At 39.6% G+C, this 24278-nt stretch overlaps 1 protein-coding gene across 1 annotated transcript in view; it reads left to right on the plus strand.

Annotated features, from left to right (window-relative positions):
• The window catches only part of PIKFYVE (phosphoinositide kinase, FYVE-type zinc finger containing), a 58089-nt gene that overhangs the window by 24555 nt on the left and 9256 nt on the right, over nucleotides 1–24278 (plus strand). The window contains exons 24-38 of the mRNA XM_053471681.1: nucleotides 529–707; nucleotides 1082–1195; nucleotides 3201–3309; nucleotides 4333–4487; nucleotides 7588–7678; nucleotides 9380–9437; nucleotides 11807–11950; nucleotides 13928–14048; nucleotides 14585–14680; nucleotides 15461–15544; nucleotides 15887–15981; nucleotides 20114–20278; nucleotides 22072–22131; nucleotides 23133–23309; nucleotides 23708–23811. Coding sequence (XP_053327656.1) covers nucleotides 529–707; nucleotides 1082–1195; nucleotides 3201–3309; nucleotides 4333–4487; nucleotides 7588–7678; nucleotides 9380–9437; nucleotides 11807–11950; nucleotides 13928–14048; nucleotides 14585–14680; nucleotides 15461–15544; nucleotides 15887–15981; nucleotides 20114–20278; nucleotides 22072–22131; nucleotides 23133–23309; nucleotides 23708–23811 — 1752 coding nt within the window. The remainder of the gene's footprint in view (nucleotides 1–528; nucleotides 708–1081; nucleotides 1196–3200; nucleotides 3310–4332; nucleotides 4488–7587; nucleotides 7679–9379; nucleotides 9438–11806; nucleotides 11951–13927; nucleotides 14049–14584; nucleotides 14681–15460; nucleotides 15545–15886; nucleotides 15982–20113; nucleotides 20279–22071; nucleotides 22132–23132; nucleotides 23310–23707; nucleotides 23812–24278) is intronic.

Consider the following 24278-nt stretch of genomic DNA (forward strand, 5'->3'; position numbering starts at 1 on the left):
GATTCCACTAAACGGACATGGTTTATCTCTTCCTCATGCTTGATAGTCAGGAATGTATCAATTCCACATTTTGGCTGTTGAGTTATTGACTGCAAAATTATAACACAGCCTTTTGCTCTCTAGTTGCAACTCTCTGGCAGCCGGAGAACGTCTGCCCGATGCGCGTAGACAACCTCTGCTGCTGGCCGGTTCTTCCGCCCGGCTTCTGTGGTGGAGCACCGGAAGGTCATGTCACGCTGACACGTCATAGAAGCCCTGGCAGAAGTGCCGGCAGCACCTGCTGCCAAAGAGGAGGATCCAGGTCCCCTGCAGCACTGCAGGGGATCTGGATCTTTGTCTTGTAGTCAGACCTTTATTTGAGGTCTGATTATAAGACAGCCTTGAATGTAAGATGAGTATTTTTCAGAGCATTTGCACTGAAAAAAAACCTTGTCTTACAATCGAGCAAATACGGTAATTTAAAGTTAAACCTGTCTCTCCCGCAAATGAGTTTATTCACAGACACTGCGTATGTATGTTTTTTCCCAGGTGACTCCAGTGGTACCTCTATCCAATGACTCCTGGTCCATGTCATTCGCAAAGTATTTGGAACTCCGGTTCTATGGGAACCAGTACACCCGGAGGGCTAATGCTGAGCCCTGTGGCCACTCAATACACCACAACTACCACCAGTATTTCTCCTATAACCAGATGGTTGCCTCATTCAGGTAAAGATTCAGTTGACAATGTTTATCAGCTGAACCAATAGAACCATACTTTATTATTGTCCCATAACAGGTAGCATACAAGGGAACAGTCAACCTTGCAGCATAAAGTTCTTTACCTAAAACTACTTATAGGTTGTGGGTTTTTTTTTTTGCACATTTGGACAAGCGGTAGGTTAGAACCTCATTGAAACCGCTATCGGCAGAAGCTGCGGCAAAGCCAGCGTTAGTAATTCCCTGTGCTGATGTCCTCTTGCTTCTTTTCCCAACATCCTTACAGAGGCTCTCTGGACTAATAACCACTGTGAAACCAGCAGATCAAACATTAACCAAGTTGAGGTGAACTAACAAAATATCATTCTATTATCTGTTTCTAGTTACTCTTCCATCAGACTTCTTGAAGTGTGTGTCCCAATGCCTAAAATCTATATAAAGCAACACACTCCATCGAAAGTATTAGTCCTGCAGGATCTGAAGGACTTCTCTCTAAAGTAAGTACTCTGCGCTGTGAGATACGTGAAGGCTTAGGTCTGTGTTTCTTCCAGGAACAAAATACCACCTAAAACTGTTCTTAGTATAGCAAATACATCTCGGTGGTAATAATGTCTGTTAAACATACACATGGCGTTTTTTAACCCCTTAAGGACAATGGGCGGTCACTAACCCCATTGAAAACAATGCATTTTGAGCCCGTACATGTACAGGCTTTGTCATTAAGGGGTTAAAACATTTATAATCTGTACTTTTTTCTCTAATAATTGTAGTCTTTTACACTTGTTTAAAAGTAACTTGCTGAAACACATGTTCAGAAGACTTGGGCTTATATAGATGTTTTTAAGGTTAATGCAAGTTCAAATTTAGTGACAAATACTATTGAATTTTCAATTCATGCTAAATAGAGGAATTATAAGTTGATATATAGTTGTTTTCAAGGCTGGGCATTATAATGGAACGATAGCCTTCAATTTGTTTTCAGTAAAGGAATGCCGATACGTTAACTAAAAGAAAACACTGCAGTATAAAAGAAAATTGTGTGGGTTCTTTCATAAAGTAATGTACTTTGACACTCATTGTGGTTATAAGACATATTGCCATCACTAGCAAAATTCCTGAAAACAATATAACTGCATAGTTACTAGAAAAATATCCACTGGTGACATGATAAAAATAAGTAGACAAAAGCTGAATATTGACCTGAATGAATCTATTAATTATTGTAAGATCTCATGTATAATATGCAAGTGTTTTCCCTTTATTTAGCTACCTAGTACATAAAGCATGCATATTGTACTTCGGCGCAAATTATTATACCTCTGATTTCATGCTACTCCGAGTTCCTGCTATTGAGCAGCTGTCTTTAGTCCAGATCAGAAGAAGTGGGGAGCAAGATGGATGCGTTCTAGAAGTTCGTGTAGTTATATGGAGCCGCCGAGACCTCAATTTAGCATTGGGTTTTTTTGCCAGAAAAATATGACCTTGTTTCCCTTTACCTTTATTTTCAATATAATGCTGCAAAAAAGCTGATTGGAAACTTAATTAGTTTGATCAAAAAAATGCACAGTGTTTCCAATCAAACTAATTAAGCCCACTGATTGGTATGAACGAAGGACTGCCTCTTATAAGGACTGCCTCTTATAAAAAAAAACATAACTTTTAATATAACCTAATATCTATCACAAGCTTGCTTGATTTTCTTGTATATGATACTCCACAGCTGCTTCATGAACCCAACATTTTGATCTCATGTATACACTGATCTGAAGTACTACATCCGGGAAAAAATGCAATATGGTATAAAATAAAACAGAAATTCACAAAACCCGTACAAGTTTAAGTTCCCTTGATGAACTGAGATTCTATGTTGTCCTATTAACCAATGGCAGCACGCACATTCCCCCCTTTCCCCACCACCAAGTTATTTTGACGCACAAGGCATGTGTTTGGCTGAACACTTCTCCTGCCACGTGATCTTCGTGCTGCCAGTTAGTTCCAAGACTGGCTCGCTGACTGTTTCGGGAGATGATTTGGCTACCCCCCCCCTTGTGTGCATGCACAGAAAGCAATCAATGGGAACGCTTTCCTGCTACCCATTGGCTTTTTAAATCAGCCAATCAGTGTCATGAAGCATACTTTCCTGTTTTTTACATTGATTGTTCAGGAAGCTATGGGCATTGGCATGCCCCCCCCCCCACAATTGTCTCCTGCCTAAATTACTAAGGAATTTTAAATTCAAATCTTTTTAACTTTTTTGTGGAATTCAGATTAATTGCTTTCTTTACCCAGTATTGTATAAGGCTATCGCTGACATTTTTGAAATATAAGTTTTAAAATATGGAATTTTGCCTTAGTACACTTAGTACTTTTTACTGAGTCCCATGGGCGCAATCATTTTGATGCTGAAAATGTCAAACTTCAAAGCTTAACATCATTCTCAAAATGCCCTCTAGAACTTCATTTTTAATGTATGGCCTTCTAATTTTTGAATATATTTTGCAGGGTGACACAAGTGTATATCGCAGTGGATGATCGCCTTACTTCCCTAAAGACAGATACATTTAGCAAGACGAGGGAGGAGAAGATGGAAGACCTTTTTGCTCAGAAGGAGGTGAGAGATTCATTAATTAAAACAGCGCATGATGGAAATGTATTTTGTTGTCGGAAGACAACTGGAATACAGATAAATGTTAGCCAGCTATAAAAGTGACATAGCTATGAATACAGGCAATTACACAAACACAATTTCCAGTGTTTCGCACTTAATGGGAGATCTAGATCCCATCGCTAGCTACTACTTACCATACGCAGAGTTACATCAAACAACTTCACATTATTACGTTTTGAACCCCAAAATTAATGTCTCCATCTTGCTTTCCAGTTTAACAATTTGGAATATTTTTAACCAACTATAAAAAACAGTATATGCGGTTATACGGTATACAGTTATCTAAAAGAGCATCTTTCAAGCTTTTTCCTGTAGAAAATAATCTGCAATAATAAATTTAGTACCTTTTTAAAAGCAAAAATCAAAGGAAGCAGAAACCATACGAACCCTGGCCTTCTCCATTTTGCGTGTAGAACAAATTTAATCAAAGACCATGGTTTCTCTGAGGGTACGTAATTATGATTCAAAGGTCACGCGTGACACTCTGCAGGTAATAAATCAATGTGTACTTTGCGCAGAAATGAAAATAAGAACAATAGTAATGGGGAAATATATAACTTAGGGCAGAATGTGTCATTTCTAAATATAGTTCACCTTGATAGGTAAAAATAACCAGGATAGCAAACGTGTACATCAATTAGTCAGTGGATAATTCATGCCACCATTAAAAGTACCAGGTTATAAAGGACTCTTCTTGATGAACTATTGATGAGGATTTCTTGGTTTACTACAGCACCAATACAGAGAAGCTCCTACATAATCAATTTGATCATAAATTGACAACTAGATTATTTACCAGTGTGGCAAGCACCCCCAAACACGGAGGAGGCAACAGGGTCAGCTTCCAACTTTTGCAATGCTGCCGTAACAGTGGTTTGTTTTTTAGATATCGTAATGAGGATAATAATATGCCGGGGAGATTGGTCGTGTAACTTCATGTTTTGGTTTGCACTCGTATTTTTCTAGATGGAGGAGGTAGATTTCCGTAATTGGATTGAGAAGCTCCAGGCAAGAATGCTCTCCACCAACCTGGACACCCCTCAACAACTCCAGTCTGTCTTTGAGTCAATGATAGCTAAGAAACAGTCATTGTGTGAGATGCTGCAGGCTTGGAACAACAGGTTAGTGCAATTATATTCTTATCAAAGTTCTACACCTTGTGGCTCTAACTGCGGTTTTCCTCAACAGTGTGTGAAACATGACATGAATGTAGATAATCGTAACGTTCCTGCAGTCTAGCTGCAAGCTGGTGAATGCCAGAAATCCATCATCGTTGTCAAGATAAATTAATTCATGTCTGTGTGTTCACCTCTTCACCCAAGCATTTTAAAACTATTAATCAGTCGGTAAATACTGCCCTTTTAGCTTCATGCCGGTGGCTAATTGTTTACTTCTGAAAACACTTTATATGTTCTGAATGCTGCCCTTAGACTGCAGCCTGAGAATACATTCACGAAACCTGTTAAAAAGAATTCTATGCATTTTCTGTTATATATTGAATATTGTAGCTCGTATACAAACATTTAACAATATACTATTATGTATGATGTGGTGTGAAGGTCACAAATTTCTGCAAATGGACATCTTTTGTTTTGAACTTTGATGCTGTATGTGTGAAGTTTTTGTCCTTAAAATTAAATCGGTACTTTATTATTATCTGTGTATTATCAGGACACCACCTATACGTGTGTATTATCTGGGCACCCCCTAGTGTATTCATGAATAATTCACAAGTACCATTAAATCTAGCAGTCCACATCTAGGCTGCAGTTTTTCCTGGGTCTTGGTGACCTTTGCATATTTACGTTTGTAGCAGAGTAAGGCTTTTCAAATGTTATGTATTTTCTTTTATTTTATTTACAAAAACACATTTCTGCTGTTTATAGATCCTAGCCTATATATCTTGCATCCAGATCAGGCACCTAAAATGTTTTAGCACTCCACTCTCCTCTCTCCCTCTTCCCTCTATCAAAACCTCTCTCCTCCTTTCTATCCCACCTTTTTCTCAGCCCTTTCTTCCCCTTTCTCTCATTCTCCTTCCTCGCCTCTCTTCTTCCCGCACTGTTCTTCAATGTTTTTCACCACCACGGTAGGCTACTGTCACCAACTACCAACCCACTTCTCTCACCATTTCCTGACCATGAGCCTTCAGCCCTTCGCAGGGAATGTCCCAGTCCCTCAGTGCTGTGCCTTATACCTTTTTAGAGGTTATTCTGAGCTCATTGGAAAGAGGGATGTTGGGAGGGAAGAATGTTTTAAAGAGGAACCTGGGGAGATGGAATATTTTCTTGTAGAACCTAGCTTGGGCCATTAAAGTGCTGATCTGCTTAGATTAACCATTATCTGTACTCTCTAGTATGTATTATGGCAGAATTCCTCTCTCTTTGCAATGGAAGAACTTCCCATATCACAGGGTTAGGTTACAAAAAGTAAAACAGCTGCACAACAAGGTACATTAGGCTAACCGTCAATTACAATGACTTATGTTGCTATGACTTGGTCCTGGCTCAATAATTTCTCTGAACAGAGCATCCATAGCATATATTTTTTGTGAGTATGTGTTCGTGGACAGAGAAGCGGTGATGCTCAGTACATTAATGCAGTATTGTGGAGAGCAAGTTGATAAAATACGTTTCAATCGGGTTGCATGTTTGAACAATGTTAGCAAATATGCTGATTTTTATATTCAAAAGGTTAAACACTTTCCTTAAATTGAAGTGTCTTTAAAAGATAACTGTCCTAGTGTGCAGTAAGTTTGATTGAACTCCAGTAAAGTTCATTTTATTGTTCACTTACAGTGGCAAGAAGTGCATTTATGTATAAATTTGACTTAAAACATATGATCCTTATCTAGGTTACAATAATAACACACAAATGATTGTATTATAGATCATTCAAACATTCACAGTGTGGGTTGGAAAAAGCTTGTGAACCCCTGGGCTCATGACTTCAACAAAGGCTAATTGGAGCCAGGTGTTAGCAAACCTTTTGAGTTTGCTATTCTCAAGGTGCCGCTGCTGATGTGAACCATGCCTCAAAAAAATAAATCTTAGAAGACCAATCAAGAATTGTTGATATTGTTGATTTTTCATACAGCTGGAAAGGATTACCATAGAGTTTACATATTCATCAGTCCACAGTTAGACAAATTGTTTATAAATGGGGATAATTTAATACTGTGGCAACGCTCCATTGGAAGTGGGCGTCCAAGGGCACAAGGCAAAATGTTCAATGAGGTAATAAAATAACCCTAGAATAACAGCTAAAAGCTTGAAGGAATCATTGGAACTGGTTAACATCTCATGTTAATGAGTTTACCATATGCAAAACATTGAACTGACATGGAGTCCATGACAAGACGCCACAGGGGAAGCCACTTCTCTCCAATAAAACATTGATGTGCACCTGAAGTTTTGCCAACGAGCACTTTGACACTCTACAGCTCGACTGGGAAAATGTTTTGTCAACTGATGTAACGAAGGTTGAATTGTTAGTGAAGAACACACAGCTGTACAAAAAAAGGGCACCACATACCAACATGAAGTACAGTGGAGAAAGCATTATGATTTGGGGCTGCTTTGCGATGAACTCCCAAGTTTATCAAGGTATCACGCAGGATAATGTTAAGGTGGCTGTCCGCCATCTGAAGCTCAGTAGAGGTTTTGTAATGCAGCAGGGCAGTGACTCTAAAATTGAAGTAAATCCACTACACAATGGTTTAAACAGAACAAAATCCACTTTTTTGGAGTGGCCCAGTCAGAGCCCAGACCTTAACCCGTTTGAGATGCTGTGGAATGACCTCAAGAGAGACATTCACACCAGACGTCCTAAGAATATGGCTGAGCAGTTCTGTGAGGGAGAACGGCCTAAAATCCCCCCTGAACGTTGGGCAGATCTGATCTGCTGCTACAGGGTTCACTTACTTTTTACACCAGCACTGTGTATGTTTAATGGATGTGTTCAATGAAGACATTTTAAATATTTTAATTTGTGTTATTGGCTAAATCACATTGTGTTTGTCTATACTTGTGACTTAGATGCAGAAAACCAGGTAATTCCAAAGGGTTCCTTTAGTTCTTGCCACTGTAAGCAAGCAAATACCCTTTGATAGAAGGTGGATCACTTAGAAGATGTTTGGCTCCTGATTTGGCCTAAAATACTAATCTAGTTTTTTTTGTTATAGGTGAATAATGCACATAATAACAGTATCATGTTTTATAGGTTGCAAGATCTGTTTCAACAAGAAAAAGGCCGGAAACGACCCTCAGTACCTGCCAGTCCCGGAAGAATGAGGCAGGGGGATGAGAATAAGGTAATTTAAAAAATAAAACAACAAAACTTGATCGGTTACAGCATCCGATAGATTGACACTCTTTCTAAAATAAACTCACTGACGGGTCTGAATTTTGGACTTGTCTGCCCTTAAGTTTTGAAGTTGGACATATTCTTTGACATACGTTGCCCAGTTCCGATGATCAAGCACAAGCTTTGTGTCTAGCTGGGAGCTGTATACAAGCGTGTCAGACACTGAACTGTAACACTGACAGGTCCGGCACCCGAGTAGTTCAAATGAGAGAATGTGCTATTGAACAGAATGCTTTAATTGGAGAGAACTGTCTGTCTTGTTGCCGCAGGCTCATAGTACTTCAGATTTAAGTTCTGGAACAGCTATTCATTTGACACAAAACAAATGACAGGTGCATCTACCGGTTATCCTTACCGATTAACTGTTCCGCTACCAGGCAAGTCTTCGCTTTTCTGTGTTTCTTTAATCCCATGACTTAAATAAAAGGTCTGACATACACCGTTTTTATAGTGATGTTTGCACACTCTCGGCCCCCCAATCGGGACAACACTACATTGCAGGCTCAGTGTTTACATCAGCATTGGCAGAAAACATGTACTTGGTCCTCAGTCTGGATGACTTATCTGTGTAAATGTATGATCTGACCTGTGGTCAAGCAGCGTGATGTCTATGTGCTCCGTTCAGTACTGTTACAAATTTATTTTCTACAGCTAAGCTATTCTCTGGCAGTCCAAATGCAGCAAATCAACTAGTTTGATAGACTTAATCTTTCGGAGATAAAACCAATACATACATAATGCTTTGTTTCACACACAGTCTATTCTGTACGGGTCTAGCTGTCACTTCTGAATTATCGGTTGTACGGTTCTTAAGCAGCAACATAAATTGAGGCTGAAATTAAGATAAACTTTGTTTCCCTTCTCTTTATTTAAAATGAAGCTGGAATCTGAAAGCATTGTAAAGGTTATCTTTTTTTTTTTAAATTCTTTGACAAATTCAACACAGCAATGCATCCTTGCCCACACATTAGAAGGGCAAAAAAGGTAATGTTTTATGTGACACTCTATATATCTATATATCACTTTTTTTTTTTTTTTTTTTTAAGCATGTTACAAGTTTTTGAGTGGTTCATGGAACAGTTGCAATTAAAGTGAACCTCTAACTTCACAAAAGCTTATCTTTCAGCAGCTTAACATAAAATTAGCTACTTTTGTTTAAGTTAAATAATATTTATCTGCAGCCAGATTTTAACAAAAAAATATAAATTCTCTTACAGTAAAAATACAAGCTTTCTTCGAGATTTGGTGTATAGAAAGTTATATCAAAATATATACGTGGATGTTTTTTTTTATTTATTTATTTTTTTGTCTGAAAATGGCAGTATTATAGCAGTGTGAGTGCAACAGGCACATCTAATGATCATCTTCATCAGGTCTTGAGAATCACAGATTTACACTTCCAGTCCCAAGTGTCCCCTTCCATGCCCAAACTCATACAGGGGAAATCCAATAATTCTCACCTTCTGCATTCAGATCTGGAACTCACTTTCTACCGCAAACATTTTTCCTTCTCCTCATCAAAATACCTGTGACAATGACCACGTGTATATGTGTGTGTGTGACCTAAAACGGCTAATAAACTGGTATCCAATTGTCTTTTGCAATCATTTGGTGTGAACACTCATTTTTTCATGGTTTTGTTTACTAGGGTTATGCAGTTGATGCTTCTCCACGCAATTCTTCTCCAGCACAGAACGGGGAGAGAGGTTTGTTCCCTTTAAACTAACGCTTATTAATTTTATGATATTATAATTTATTCATAAGACTGACCATCTCGTTGACAAGACATTAAATGGATTGCACAAGATTAAAAAAAAACCAAATGCTGTGAAAAACTCTTCCCTTGTCACATTATATGGCCATATATTGCTTAGCATGCCACTACCCCAAATTCCCCCGAGTAATATATGGCCGTATAGTGTGATGGAATCCCCAATATTTATACCTTAGGTGTTTTTGGAATGGTACCCGCTGGGTATGCCTTGAATTCTTGCTTTGTTTTGTAATATTAAAATTATTTGGATGATCTAAAACATTTCAGTAACTGACCGTTCCCCGTTGGAAGGCAGGTGCAGCAGAACAAGGGGTGCAGCATTGCTGGAGGCGGAGGGATGTGGTCTTCAAATGTTATTTATAATTTGCTATGGTTCCTCTTTAACTGTTGAGGTTTACTGACTAGCTCTTTTCTGTGCCCAGTGTTTACTGCTATAGAATCCCTTGTCTATTACCGCATTATCCCTGACTTTAGCATCTTGGCCGAAATAACAGCTGGTGGAGAACCAGAGCAGCTTGCAGAAATTAGTATTACATACGGACTTGTTTATCATAAGCTATTTTCACCCAGGCATTCACAACTTTAAACGTGTTTCTATGCTACTCTGCTTGCATATTTGAGTCATTTAACCTGCCTTTCAGTTCGACGTTTGTATTTGCTAATTAGCAAGTTGAGGTGGTAAGAGTGGTGCAAAGCCTTGCTTGGTCTGCAGAGTAAACGGATTACCCCTCGCCATGTTGCTATGAGGGTTGATTGGTGCCAGTGAGCTGTAGTACGTTTTTAACTCGGCTCTGGCATCTGCTTCTCCATCCAACACCAAGGCATAACAGGTTGAAGCTGTGTGATCATTTATGCCCCATGAGATGGGTCCTACCTAATGCTACATTTACATTGGCGTAATTAAATGTTTCATCTTAAAGAACTTATGGTATTAGTATGGAAACCCCATAGCTTCTTTCTATGTGCAAATAAGACTAGTATTTTTTATAGCCCAGAAAATAGGACGAAGGTGTTATGAGATGTTTTGTTCTTCATGTTAAAGGTAAACTTGGTATTAAGGGACCCCACTTACAGGGAAAGTACAAATAATTACAACATTGTGAACTCTATAGCAGCTTTGTATGGTTATAGGTAATAGCCGCATAAAATGTCAGATTATGTCCTGGGGTGTATTAGCGAATCTGGACTAGCCGGGTCATGAAGCCACTTACTGTGTCAGCATTTGCCTGAATTTGCTCCTGACACGGCAGCGGCATTTGCAGACATATGCTATCTAGTTTGAGACATTCTCATCTCCAGCTGTCTAGAGGCATTTGAGATATACTCGTCTTGAATATCTGCTGCTTATATGACTAGCCTGACATTCCCTGCATCTTGTCAAGATGGGCTTGCTAATGTATGATAATGAAAACAAATATTCAGTCATCATGAATACTAATCTGCCTCCTGTGTTTAGTGGTTGTAGCTAATATAAAATTCTATTTGTCGTATGTGTGTATTAAGCGCCAACAAATGTACTTAGCGCTTTATAATTTGCAGTAGTATGGTAGGTAGACATACTAAATGGGTACAATAGGTATGAATACTTGAGGGAACTAAGTTCCTGCCACGAAGCTCTTACAGTCTAAGTGTACGTGCAGTGTAACGTTTGTATGTTTTTGCCTATTATGTGAACACATTTGACAGTATTTGTGAATAGAGGTTAAGGGGGTTATCCATAAGAACCAATCCTGGTGCGGCGTATTCCATGGTCTTATTACCATTGCAACTAGTGCAATGGTCTAGTAATTGTGAACATTCCATATGCTTACACAAGAGTTGCTCTATAAATGAAACCCCAATTTTCAAATATTTCTTTGGCTTCCAAGGTGGTGGCCCAATGTTTGGAACTTTACCCCAGAATGTGGTCACTACTTTTTAACAGGTTGCTATTGCATGATAATAGATTAAAATGGAAAAATATCAGTAATTTAATATGTGGGTTTTAACTTCTTGCCTTTCTGTGACGTGGTAGTGGCCCTTGAGAAGTAGAGATTTTCAGTGTTGCATGTCTTGACCCTTGAAATTAGTCAATTTACCATGCATCCTTTGAAGGAACACTGGAGCCATCAAAGACACTTTAATGCATATAATAGCTCACTCTTACTTTAATATGCAGTCATTGTTGGCGTGGCACTAAACTGTCCTTTTTTTTTTTTTTTTTAAAGACAATCTTTAATATATGCGTATAAACAGCACACACCAAATTTGGTATAATGTGAACAGATCTTTTCTCCTTTCTTATTTCTGATGTTATAACAGAGGACCGGTTTATGACCACGCTATCTCAGAGTTCCACCGGTTCCACACACCTCCAACTACCCAGCCCCCCGGAACTTTTGTCGGATCAACTGTTTACTGGGGCTCCGACCACCGCAGAGATGGACACCGCCAGCAGCTCTGAAGGTACTTCATATAATCCCTTCTTTGCAATGTCTTCTAAACTATAAATCGTGTAAATATTTCCTGAAGAGCTATGTCTGGGCAAAGTTTTTGAATTCAAGCCCAACAGGGCTTATTTTTTCTTAATGTTTATTTATTTGTAGAAACGTAATATTCACCAGCACAGGAGAACAGTGGGTTTACATTTAAAATTGGAGAAAACATGTGCCCCTTCAGCATTTAACTAGCTAATATGGACCAGATCTACCATATTTCCCCATGTATAAGGTGCGTCTTATACAGTGGTGGTTGTAGATTGCAGTTACTACTTCCCAGTCCCTCCCTGCAGTCACACTGACAATTATCCCCGCCCCTTTCTGATTAACAGTCCCTCCCTAGAGTCACACTGATGAGTGGCCCCACCCCTTTTCTTATAGCGGCCACATGGCCCAGCAACTCATCTAACAGTAAGCATAACATTAATATTTGGGCTGCTGAAAGTAAGGAGAGGTGGGGGTTAATTTAGGGGCAGTTATGGTTGATGGGGTCTTTAGGGGTAATTTAGGGGCAGTTAATGGATGGGAGTGATGATGAGTATGAATTTTATGATAAAACTTGAGTTCAATAACTATGTAATACATTTTTTTTTTTAAATTTCGGGCCACAAAATTAAGGTGCGTTTTATACGTGGGGAAATACGGTACATTATATGTTAAAGGGACACTCGTGCCATTTTTCCAGGGATCATTGATGCGTTCTACTGTAACGTTTGCATTATTACCATGAACTATATCTCTAATATTATCTGTTCAGGAGTAGAACGTGTCAGACATTTGCAAGTGCATGGTGACTTGGACTGGGCATACGCAAGCTCTCTGGGGCCAGTAATTAATTCTGTGGTGGCCTGTCAAGTCTCTAACAGGCTTGGCTTTCCATGTTGGCAAAGAGGAATGGTTTAGAAACTGCATGGTGATATGCAGGAAATATCAAAACATGATTCATTTTTCTTTAAACTGAAGGACGCATGTGCCTTCCGGTAATATGAAAAATAATTGTGTGTATTCTAATAATGTACCCAGGCTTTAACTTGCCAGCAGATATAATAATAATCAAAAGGATAAGCTTTGCTTACAGCTAATCATTTTTCTGTTCAACATCCTTTTGCCTGGAGAAGTGATGATGTCTCGTTACTTCTGCTATGACCCCAGAAAACACACGATGAGGTTAACCTCTGCCATGTACAGGCCAGCTCGGCACAGAATAGCGAATTACTGCCTTCTGGCAGGAAAATATTTGTCATGGTTTGATTTTGAATGTTTAAAGTAGCTTTTATAAATAAAGGATGAAAGAGAAACTTTTGTGATCAGTTACTATGTTCAGAATCTTATATTTGTGATGATATATTGAGCGAACACCATCTTATCATAATTACCCTTGATAATCATGACGGTTTGAGCTGTGTTGTCTCTAAGGTCTATTCTCCAAAGGTAAAGTCACTATTCATTATGAAAGACCAACACTGGCAAGTCTGAGCTGGCCCTGTATAATGCATAATTTAATGGGCGAACAGTGTTTAAGTAAACCTCACTGATTTAACTATGCATCATACAGTAGAAGACAAGACAAGCCTGTCCTGCAGCAGAAGCTCACTGAAGCTTGATGTCCTATTATATATTATGTGAACTCAAGGAGTTGAAATTTCCCTTTATTGAATTAACCTCACTGTTGATATCTTTGCAGTCGTTTTAATGTATCAATAGCATGGATGAGCGTTGGTACACTTCCCAACATAGGGCTGTGTTAGCTGTTTAAAACTTTATGCTTAATAAATATATGCAGGATCTTTCATCGAGATAAACTTTGGACAAGAGCCATTGATTGCAGTCATCAAGAAATCACCTTAGAGACCAAAATCATTTTTTACGGCCACAATATCTGTCGCTGCTACTGAATTTTTTGTTTTAGCTCGTATCCTAATTGTTTCATCTAACATTTTTTTAGATGTATTTGATGGCCACTTGCTGGGTTCAACAGACAGTCAAGTGAAGGAGAAATCTACAATGAAAGCTATACTCGCTAATTTGCTCCCAGGAAACAGCTACAGCCCAATTCCTCTGCCTTTGTACGTAATTTTGTACTTTAGATTTTTCTCGGAACCTACTATTATTGCATTTAATATGTGATTACCTGACTCATACAGCGTAAAAGGGGGGGAAATACATCCTTTGGGACTATGATGAAAACAATTTAATGATTAATACCAATTTGATGTAGTCTGAGCTATATCAGCCTGACAGCCTCTTATGTCTTCATCATGTTGTTGTGTCCAGGGAAACATCTGACTTTAACATGTGAACAGGTAACTATTGATATCATAGTAGTGATATTTCTGTTCCTGCAAGGAGGCTTCTATCTTCTCTATCCTCTTGGAAATAGAACTTGTGGAAACATAAAATCTGATGGCAGACAAGGACCATTCGGCGGTCTAGTCCCCCACTGATGTAAAGACTCAAACCCTAATTGGTCCTTGGTCTTGTTTTAGATAGAGAATATCACAACCCTTATCCAATTCATGTTTTTAAATCCCCCACTATATTGTGGAGTGGAGCATATTATGAAGCTGGTGTTTTTCAACCTGGATATTTTTTTGTCTTGCAGTGAACCAGACAAGCATTACCTGATGTACGAACATGAAAGAGTGCCCATCGCTGTTTGCGAGAAGGAACCAAGCTCAATTATAGCGTTTGCACTCAGGTATCTTGTTTTCATTTAGATTGTGAATCTAATAATTTGTGTTGAGACAAATTTCTATGTCTGCCACACAACATGAAAGCACGACACAGCAGGGCAGTAATTACTATCGATATCTTTAGTTGTATTATGCTATGCGTAAATGCTCAACTTTTAAGGAGAACACCATGGTTCAGAAGCTAAAGCTGCTGGACGTAAAACAGATTTGGGGTTCTCCACTAATATTTTACCAAACAAATGTTTTTCATCCATTATTTTGCAGCTGGTGGATGTTGTCATCCTTGTAGTTAAAACCAGCCTAGTCAAATGGGTTTATTTACTTTAGAGGGCGTTTCAACTACTTGATTTTGCCATGCATTATGGAGAGCAAATGCCAATGAGCTTCTTCTACAAGAAAGGCAAAGCTGGTTCCTTAATCCTTATCGAAAACAGTGAGAGGGCTTCATGAAACCCCCCACATTACCTATGCGTTAAGCTGGACCAACTGAGATCTTCTTGCAGGGAAACATCAATAGGATTTACACTTCATAATCTATAGTGATACCAGGGGCTAAAAAGGTCATAACTGCCTCTTTAGTGAATTGGCTCCTTTGTGTCCTTGAGCAATCCTGAGAACTGCATAGACTTTACTGCAGTGTTATGGCAATCGGTTCGATACTGTCAGCGTATGTCAATATAAAAGTTCTGCCCAAGGAGAATAATGTACAGCACGGCTGTATATTCATGTCAACTCCCAAACATTTTGTCCTTTGGTGTAGTTAAGCCATTTCTTTTTTTCCCCAGTTGTAAAGAGTACAGAAATGCATTAGAAGAGTTATCAAAAGCGTCCCCGAAGAACTGCTTGGAAGACGTTTCCCTGCCTAACAAGTATGTGAATCAGCCAGTATGTTTAATACATTCATTCTTTAGCATTGCCTTAAATGTTGGTTAGTAACAAGGTAAAGGCTGTAAGTGTTTAGGCGGGTGTAGATGTCAAAAAATGGTTACTTAGGACACTTAAACTAACACAAAATAGTAATGTTTACTGCAATTTCTGTTGCAGGATTTTACGGTATTTTCTCAATACCTTGAGGTTCAGCTGATATTATATAGTGCAAGGAAATAACTGATGAGATAATTATTTGACGATTTACAACAATAAAACAAACATATAGTCAAGGAAAGTAAATGATCACCGCTCATTTATTTGTAATCATTTTGTATTACCAGCACAGTGGATAATAGACCAAAAACCAGCAGCCCTTCCAGAGCACCTGAAAACAACTCTGTTCAGCCAAACCGAACAGCTGAATCAGAATCTCAGAGTAAGTCCAATAAAGCAATGTTTTAGAAGCTTTGAAACCTCCGTTTAAAAAAAGCTTTTTTTTTCTTTTCTCTACATGCTTCCTTACCGTAAAATAAGTTTAATTTCATGTGTTTACTCTCTGTAGAGGCCATTCACTGACATGGGTGTTGGCAGTAAATTTGGGCTTTTCAGCTCTCGTGTCACTGCACGTTTTGTAAGCGCAATCCATCTGCGTAATGCATACTTCCAAAGTGTCCCATTTTCCACAAGACTGCCAGCTATCGATTTTCCTTGACTGGCTCAGTGAGCTGTAAAGCTGATGGACATCCATTGCAGCTCCCATATGGCCTGCCTGCAAATGAAATGAAATGCTTATATAATTTTATAGGTAAATATAATGTATTACATCTTTCAAAAGAAAGGGGAAAAATGTGTGTGTATGTGTATATATATAATACACATGCGCGCACATGCACACACACACAGAGTGCCTTGCATTTGATTTACATAACGTTCCTACCACAAACAAGAATTAAGACAGCAGAACTATTCACCCCTCAAAGTCAATACTTCGTAAAGCCACCTCATGCAGCCATTACAGCTGTAAGTCTCCTGTGGTACGTCTCTATAAGCTCAGCACATCTAGCTACTGGGAATGTTGCCCATTCTTCAAGGCAAAACTGCTCCAGTTTCCGCTGGTGTACATACCACAGATTCTCAATTGGATTGAGGTCTGGGCTTTGATAAGACCATTCCAAGACATATAAATGTTTCCCCTTAAACCACTCGAGTGTTTCTTTAGCAGTATGCTATCATTGTCCTGCTCGAAGGTAACTTTCATCCCAGTCACAAATCCCAGACTGAAACAGGTTTCCCTCAATTTCCCTGTATTCAGCACCATCATTCTTTCAATTCTGGACAGTTTCTCAATCCCTGCCGATGAAAAACATTCCCACAGCATGATGCTGCCACCTCCATGCTTCACTGTGGTGGATGGTGTTTTCGGTGTGATGAGAGGTGTTGGCCTTGCACCAGGACAAAGCATTTTCCTTGAAGGCCAAAAGGCAGTGGCGGAACTACCGGGGTCGCAGGGGTCGGGGCTGCGACCGGGCCCTGGAGTTCTGCCAGTCAGGGGGGCCCAAGGGGTGCCGAGCGGTTGCTGAAAACCACCGCTCGGCAACTCTTGGGCCCCCTTGACTGACAGAAATCCAGGATGCCTCTGCTCCCAGCCGCTGCTGCCTCCGTCGTCACCGCCGCCGCCTGCCTCAGCGCTGCCCAGAGTGCAGTGTTGGGAGCGTGAGGCGTTTGTCTCGGGTCATATGGTCATATGCCGGCGCTCAGGAGTGAAGCGCCGGCACCCGGGACAAACGCCTCACGCTCCCAACACAGGAGTTGAAGGTAAGTGACCTACAAAGGGGGGGGGTTTAGGGAGGGAGTGGGTAGATCGTGAGAAGGGGGGGTAGGGGAGGGAGAGGGTAGATTGTGAGAAGGGGGTAGGGAGGGAGAGGGTAGATTGTGAGAAGGGGGGTAGGGAGAGGGTAGATTGTGAGAAGGGGGGTTAGGGAGGGAGAGGGGAGATTGTGAGAAAGGGATAGATGGGTTGGGGGTGGGGGGGCCCTTAACAGATTCTCGCACCGGGGCCCTGAGGTTTCTAGTTACGCCCCTGCCAAAAAGCATCATCTGACCCCTACCTTCTTCTGTATATTTGGGGACTCTCCCACATGCCTTTTATTTCCTTATTTTTTTCTTCTGGCCACTCTTCCGTAAAGCCCAGCTCTGTGGAGTGTATGGCTTAAACTGGTCCCATGGACAGATACACCAACCTCCCCTGTGGAGCTTTGCAGCTCCTTCAGATTTATCTTTGGTCTCTTTGCTTCTCTGATTAATGCCCTCCTTTGGTCGGCATCCCTCTCGTGGCAGGTTTGTTGTGGTCCCATATTCTTTCCATTTCTTAATAATGGATTTAATGGTGCTTCGTGGAATGTTCAAAGTTGCGGATATTATTTTTTAAACCCATCCCTGATCTGTACTTCTCAACAATGTTGTCCCTGGAGATCTCCTTGATCTTCATGGTGCCACTTGCTTGGTTATGTTCTTTGTCAGTGGTTTTGCAAATTGTGGGGCCTTTCGGAACAGGTATATGTATACTGGGATCATGTGACAGATTGCACACAGGTGGACCTGGTTGCACCAGATCTTATTTAGGGGCTTCATAGCAAAAACGCTGAATACATATGCATGCACCACTTTTTAATTTTTTTAAAAGTTATTTTCTTCATTTCACTTCAGCAACTTGGACTATTTTGTGTATGTCCATTACATGAAATGTAATGTTTGTAATACAACAAAATAGGAAAAAATGGCAAGGGTGAATACTTCTGCAAGGCAGTGAGAGTGTATGTATGTATATTATACATATATTGCTTTGTTAGATATGGATTATTCAGACAGCGAGAAACTAGCTGTGCTTGAATAATGCATAGTAATATCAGAGAGTCAAAACGTTCAACTTATCTGAAAAATCCCAGATGAGTGGATACATGTGAATACGTGTCATCCTGGTAGAAAGCTGTTCTGATATGCAGAAAATCACATACAGCAAAATTGAACGTAAGCAGTATGTCAAAAAGGACCTTTTATTAAGGGTAATCCTCTGGCGGGAAAAGTCACAAGTTACTGGACATGACCGTTGGATAACTTTCATAGTTTCACTTTTTACACTTTTTAGTTTGCTTTGTGCATGTGATATGTTAAATAGCTTTTTTGTTTCTCACTCAAAAATGCCACAGTGGTGCTAGGTTCCAAGAATAAAATGATGCCCCCTCGCACTAAAATCAAGCCAACATCCATTATGTGATGACCACTTCATACACATACAAAAGCTCATACTAATTAACTCATCCAGAGATTCACGCTAACACATCCACTCACACTCACACCAATACAACCTTCCACTCAACACTAACATGCACACATACACAATCACAATGAGGCACACTGATACAAATGCAACTGTACACACACACACACACTAACTCACAGCAAGACATAGACACTTACACTAACATACTCATACTCACTAACATAGCCGGACAGACACATACACACAAGCAGACTGACACCATCATATCCAGACACGCTAACAAACACGCAAACTAAAATAACCCGATTCACTAACATGCCTTGACAAAATCACACATCCACACATGCACTAATATACCCAAACCACAGAGACACACACACTAACAATCTCACAAACTAATACACACAGACTAATATACCCAAATAGAGCTGGCTCTTGTAGGTCCCGGTGGGTCCATGGGATGGCATTTTGACAGGGGCAGCAATATGATCTGCGTGGGTGCGTGGCACAGACGTGGCATGTGTAATTGTGACCCTGTGGCACCCTGTATGGTCAGTGCACAAAGAATAGGGGATTTGTGTTGTTGAACAGTGTGTGTGATAGGATTGTTTGTGTGTGCATCAGCCTACTATTGACAATTTTAATATTATTGTTAATTCTACCTATTGCCGCAGTGCTGTGGAATCTGCTGGCTCTTTTTAAATGTAACGTGTATGTATGTAGAAACATACATAGAAGCAGATAATTTAACAGCAAATGAGAACAATTCAGCTTATCTAGTTTGCACAACTTTCCTGGTTTAGAGACCCGTACCTTAATCAGTCATTGGTCTTGTATTAGAGTCAGCCTAGCCATTTGCCTATGCTTATTGCATTTGCCTTCACCACTTCCGCCGGTAGGCGGTTTATCTACCACCCTCTTAGTAAAGTAAACATATATCAATTGGTGTGTGATGGTCTATGGGTTTGTCATGTATGCAGGTAAATGTATTGGTGTCTTTTGCAGGCATACATCGTTGTGCGTGTGTATTACTTTGTCAGTGCGATAGGTTTGTGTACAGTCACCTGTTTTTTTTGTAGTCGTCGTGGATTTCGCACGGGGCACCTAATGAGCCTCATTTTCCTTTCTGTGAGGGCTCTCTATTGAAATACTTAAAGCAGATTATTGTCATTACCATCTTGGTTTTATTGTGAGCCGAAACGGCCCCTAGTGTGTTTAAACACCACTAATTAGGAGGATAAAAAGAAGAGCCTGACTATTTCCATTGTCTTTTTTTCTTTTTTCCTAGGCAAAAAGCCTTCAGGAGTTTTATCATTCTTCCGAGGCACCGGAGGAAAGAGCCCAGACTTATCAGCACAAAGAAAAGAAACATTACGCGGTGCAGACAGTGCATATTACCAAGTGGGTCAAATGGGCCCAGAAGGCGCACAGAACCAAGGAGCTGAACCTCAAGGTTGGTTGTAAAATTATTTTTACCTATATTCATGCGCACCTATTATCCATGAATGTGTGTATTTATAAACTGTACTAGAAAAACACACACATTCATCTATACTTACCTGACATTTAGAGCATATTACACAAATTGAATTATAGTGACTACAGAGAGAAGAGTGGACGCACATGCACATCCCTTATATAATATATAAAATACGCTTTTTAATCTCTATAACCCTTCAGTTAAGGTAATGGCTAACTTATACATTTTCTAGAACCATTAAATTGTAAATTGTGCCATCTAAAACATGACAAGGGGTTTCTTCAGTAGTCTTCCAATGGAATCCTCTCTTGAACTATCACACATCAAAGAAATGCACTTTTTCCATAAATTATTCTTCTATACACAGACTCTTTGGCCTTTTTGTATAAAACCCTTGCCTTTATTTCCTTATAAACTACAGACTGAAGATGGTACACTGAATGATGATGAATATATTGAATGTGAGCCACTGTCATGCATTTCATTGAACGCTAACTAAAATTACATTTCTGGGCCTTCTTGGTATTTCATTTTGTTAGACTTTTGATTATTATGCATTGCATTACAGTGATGTATAACTGGGTTTTTCACACAATTTTGTGTGCTTTGACAAATAGAAAAAGACGTGGATAGAAACGTGCATAGACTGCTATATATATTAAGATGCAGTATTTCCAATAAACCATACAAGAACGATGCCATGGCGTCTCATGTAATGGAAAGGTTTACACGTGGTTTTTCTTTTTTTTTTTTTTTTTCCAATTTGCATAAAATGTAAATAAATGAATGTGTGACGGTTCATAAAATTCTAACATTCAACAGGTAATAAGCCATTAGAAACTATCAAAGTATGAGAATATACAGTCTGTTTATTGAATAGTGCAAAAGTATGTCTTTATAGTCGTTCTGAGACCCTGTATGAATCCCATCGCTCCTATGTTCCAATGGCACGTTGTGTTCGCTAATCCAGGTTTAAGTTGAAAAGGCTAGTTGATCATTTAGAAATTTCCTTGGTGACCCCAAACCTTTGAACAGTAGTGTATAAATATCTAATAACAGAGGACTGAATGTCCCTGCTTATAATGAGATGGAGACCCAATTAGATATCTGGCGGTAGGCATTTCAGAGCCACCTTGCCGTTCACTGTACATGTTCTGCAACTTTTTGAGAGTTCTTCCAGGAACAATCCCCACTTTCCTCCCACCATTTCCATTAAGAGTTCCTAAACGTTTAACAACGATAACAAGACTACATAGGGGGAAATTTATAATGCCAAAATAAAAAATAAAAAAATTATTTGGAGTAATTCATATCAATAGTATATTTGTATACGTTGGTACTTATGGTAGCTGTGAAGTTGTTTCAGAAAAGCTACCATGGGGTAGTGTAACTCGTACAGTCATCTACGGCAAACAAAATTAAGAATGATTGAAATGTCCGTAAGCCATGTTAAAGAACTGCTGAAAAAGTAAAAGGGCAGACTGTATGGTCCAAGAAATCTATATATGAAAAAGTATTTTCTTTCCCTCAATCCCTGTAACTAGATCTACACAAGGTTTATGTATCCAGACCAAATACCTAGTGCAAAGCCAAGGTGAATGCAATTAAGCGGCATTATACCACTTACATCATGAGTATGTGGCTGGACCTGGTTTAAAGTCTTAAACTGAGGCTTGGGTCTCCATCTTATTGTGGAAAACACATTGTGTTCTATTCCGGGACCCTGACATGCTCTAGTTATGTGATGTGTTCTGTGTTCCTCCTAGATGACATAGATGGTGGAGACAGGCAGAAGAAGCAGTCTGGCAATCCACATGTAGAACTGCGTGAGTATGCTGTCACGAGAACCAACACTGCAGAGCTCCTGATGTCTATGATAGTTCTAAAACTAATATAAGAGAAACTAATAATAAACAATAGGTGCGGACTAAAACGAAAAGCCTATGGGACAAATGATTGATAAGGTGCGTTGCAATGCAAGGGATCAAGCTGGCCCTTCATAACTTACAAAGTTTTAACAGACACACAAGAATTCTGACCAGTTTAGCTAATCATTAGTCGGATGAGCCCTTCATAATGTATAGTGAAATAGGATGGCTAAAATGGCCAGCCAAGAGCTGACAAGGGCCAAACTGTCATAATATTGAGCAAAGTCAAAGGGGTTGCAAGCAACGGTCTCCTGCAAGCTCTCCCTTTAGTGGATAAAAACTTTTACTTTATTGTATAGTGAACAAACTTTTTTTTAGATCTCCTTAAGCACCAGAAACCATTTCTAAATCTCTTCTCCAGGAAACGGCGTTTGTAATTCAGATCCAAGGTTCGGGTTTTTATTTTTATCAAAAGATGTAAAGAAGTACCTTGCAGCGCATAAAATGTCAGGTTGTTTTTCTTGTAAATTACACACCATGTAATGAAGGTTGGTCTGCTTCGCTGGAGTCAGTCAGCAGGGTACTCATTTTGCCGCGTTAATGCTACCCTCCTAGAAAAATAAACTTCTAAAAAAAATTGGCTTTTTTTCCCCTGGTGTCTTTGAGCCTGCATGCGGCCCGGAGCAGCTCCCCGTTAGTAACCCATGGACAGATTTAACCTAGACTAGTGGTTTAGTAATTAGTACTGGATGTATGCCCAGTTATGTTCTGGGATTGTATAGCAATGAACAGTCTACTCAATAAAAATAAAGTTTAAGCATATTCGTTACAGGTATTTTTTAGAATTGAACCATTGGGTTGAGAAGAAAATATTTATATGAAGTCCCTCAGAGATAGATTGAAGAATGCCATGGCAACAATAGAGAAAATGCTAATATTTCACTCTATTTATTCTGCAGAGTTCTCCGATGCCAATGCAAAATTCTATTGCCGCATTTATTATGCCGGAGAGTTTCACCGGATGCGCAAAGTCATTTTGGGAAGCAGTGAGGATGATTTCATTCGCTCCCTCGCTCACTGTGTCCCGTGGCAAGCTCGGGGTGGAAAGTCTGGTGCTGCCTTCTACGCAACGGAAGGTGAGAGCTGAATACCTGAGACTCACAAGCATTTAACCAAAGTGACTCGCCAATGGTCGCAACCTAATGACTTGTTGGGTGGTAAAGCTGTTTTGAATTAAGACACCAGGATTCATGCAGGGATTTTATCCAATTTTCCCCATTTACCCTGGAAATTACGAGGTCTGCAAATGGAGAGGCAAGCAGTGTTCTGGAGACGCTAAACTCTGATCCTGATTGTTGAAGATCTTCCCTCGACGCTTTTGCTCCTCTCTGATTTGATACAAAACATTTTAGAAGACTAGTTCTCATTAGTAGGACCTTTTGGTTTAAATGCTGTCATGTCTTTATATATAAAAAAAAACAGCAATGTTTTCACTTGAATGAATTCTCCGTTAACCCACGCTATTTTTTCCTAGATGACCGGTTCATTTTGAAGCAGATGCCTCGGCTGGAAGTTCAGTCCTTTCTTGACTTTGCCCCTCACTATTTCACTTACATCACAAATGCTGTACAGATGAAGGTATGAGATGTTCTTGCAGTTTAACCTCACACATCATAACCCAACTTCAAAGAAAATACCTTTAGCAAATAAAATCTTTCTTTCTTTTATTGCAACGTATTTGATAAGAGCAGCTATGGGTGCAGAAACTATAGTCGAAACCCAGACATGACAGAAGAAGAAACTATATGCGTAGAATAGGTTGGCAGAAAAAATAGTGGCAGTAATAAGATGTTGAGAGGTTGGGTATTCCGAGAGATGCATCACAGTGAATTTCTCGGCCAGTTGTGGGTTTATTGAATGAGAAAAAGCTAATCGGGATAATCTAGAAGTGGACAGAAAATGGCATGGCAGGTGGGGAAAAATAAAGGTTTGAGATGAATTTAAGACAGAGGGCAATTTGGTAACAAGGGTGCAGAATAGGGCATGCTAAACACTAGAGTAGGGTAGCAGAGAGAAATGGGGCAAAGCAAGACCAAGTAGTATAT

Source organism: Spea bombifrons, chromosome 7 (assembly GCF_027358695.1).
Source record: "Spea bombifrons isolate aSpeBom1 chromosome 7, aSpeBom1.2.pri, whole genome shotgun sequence".
Lineage (NCBI taxonomy): Eukaryota > Metazoa > Chordata > Amphibia > Anura > Pelobatidae > Spea > Spea bombifrons.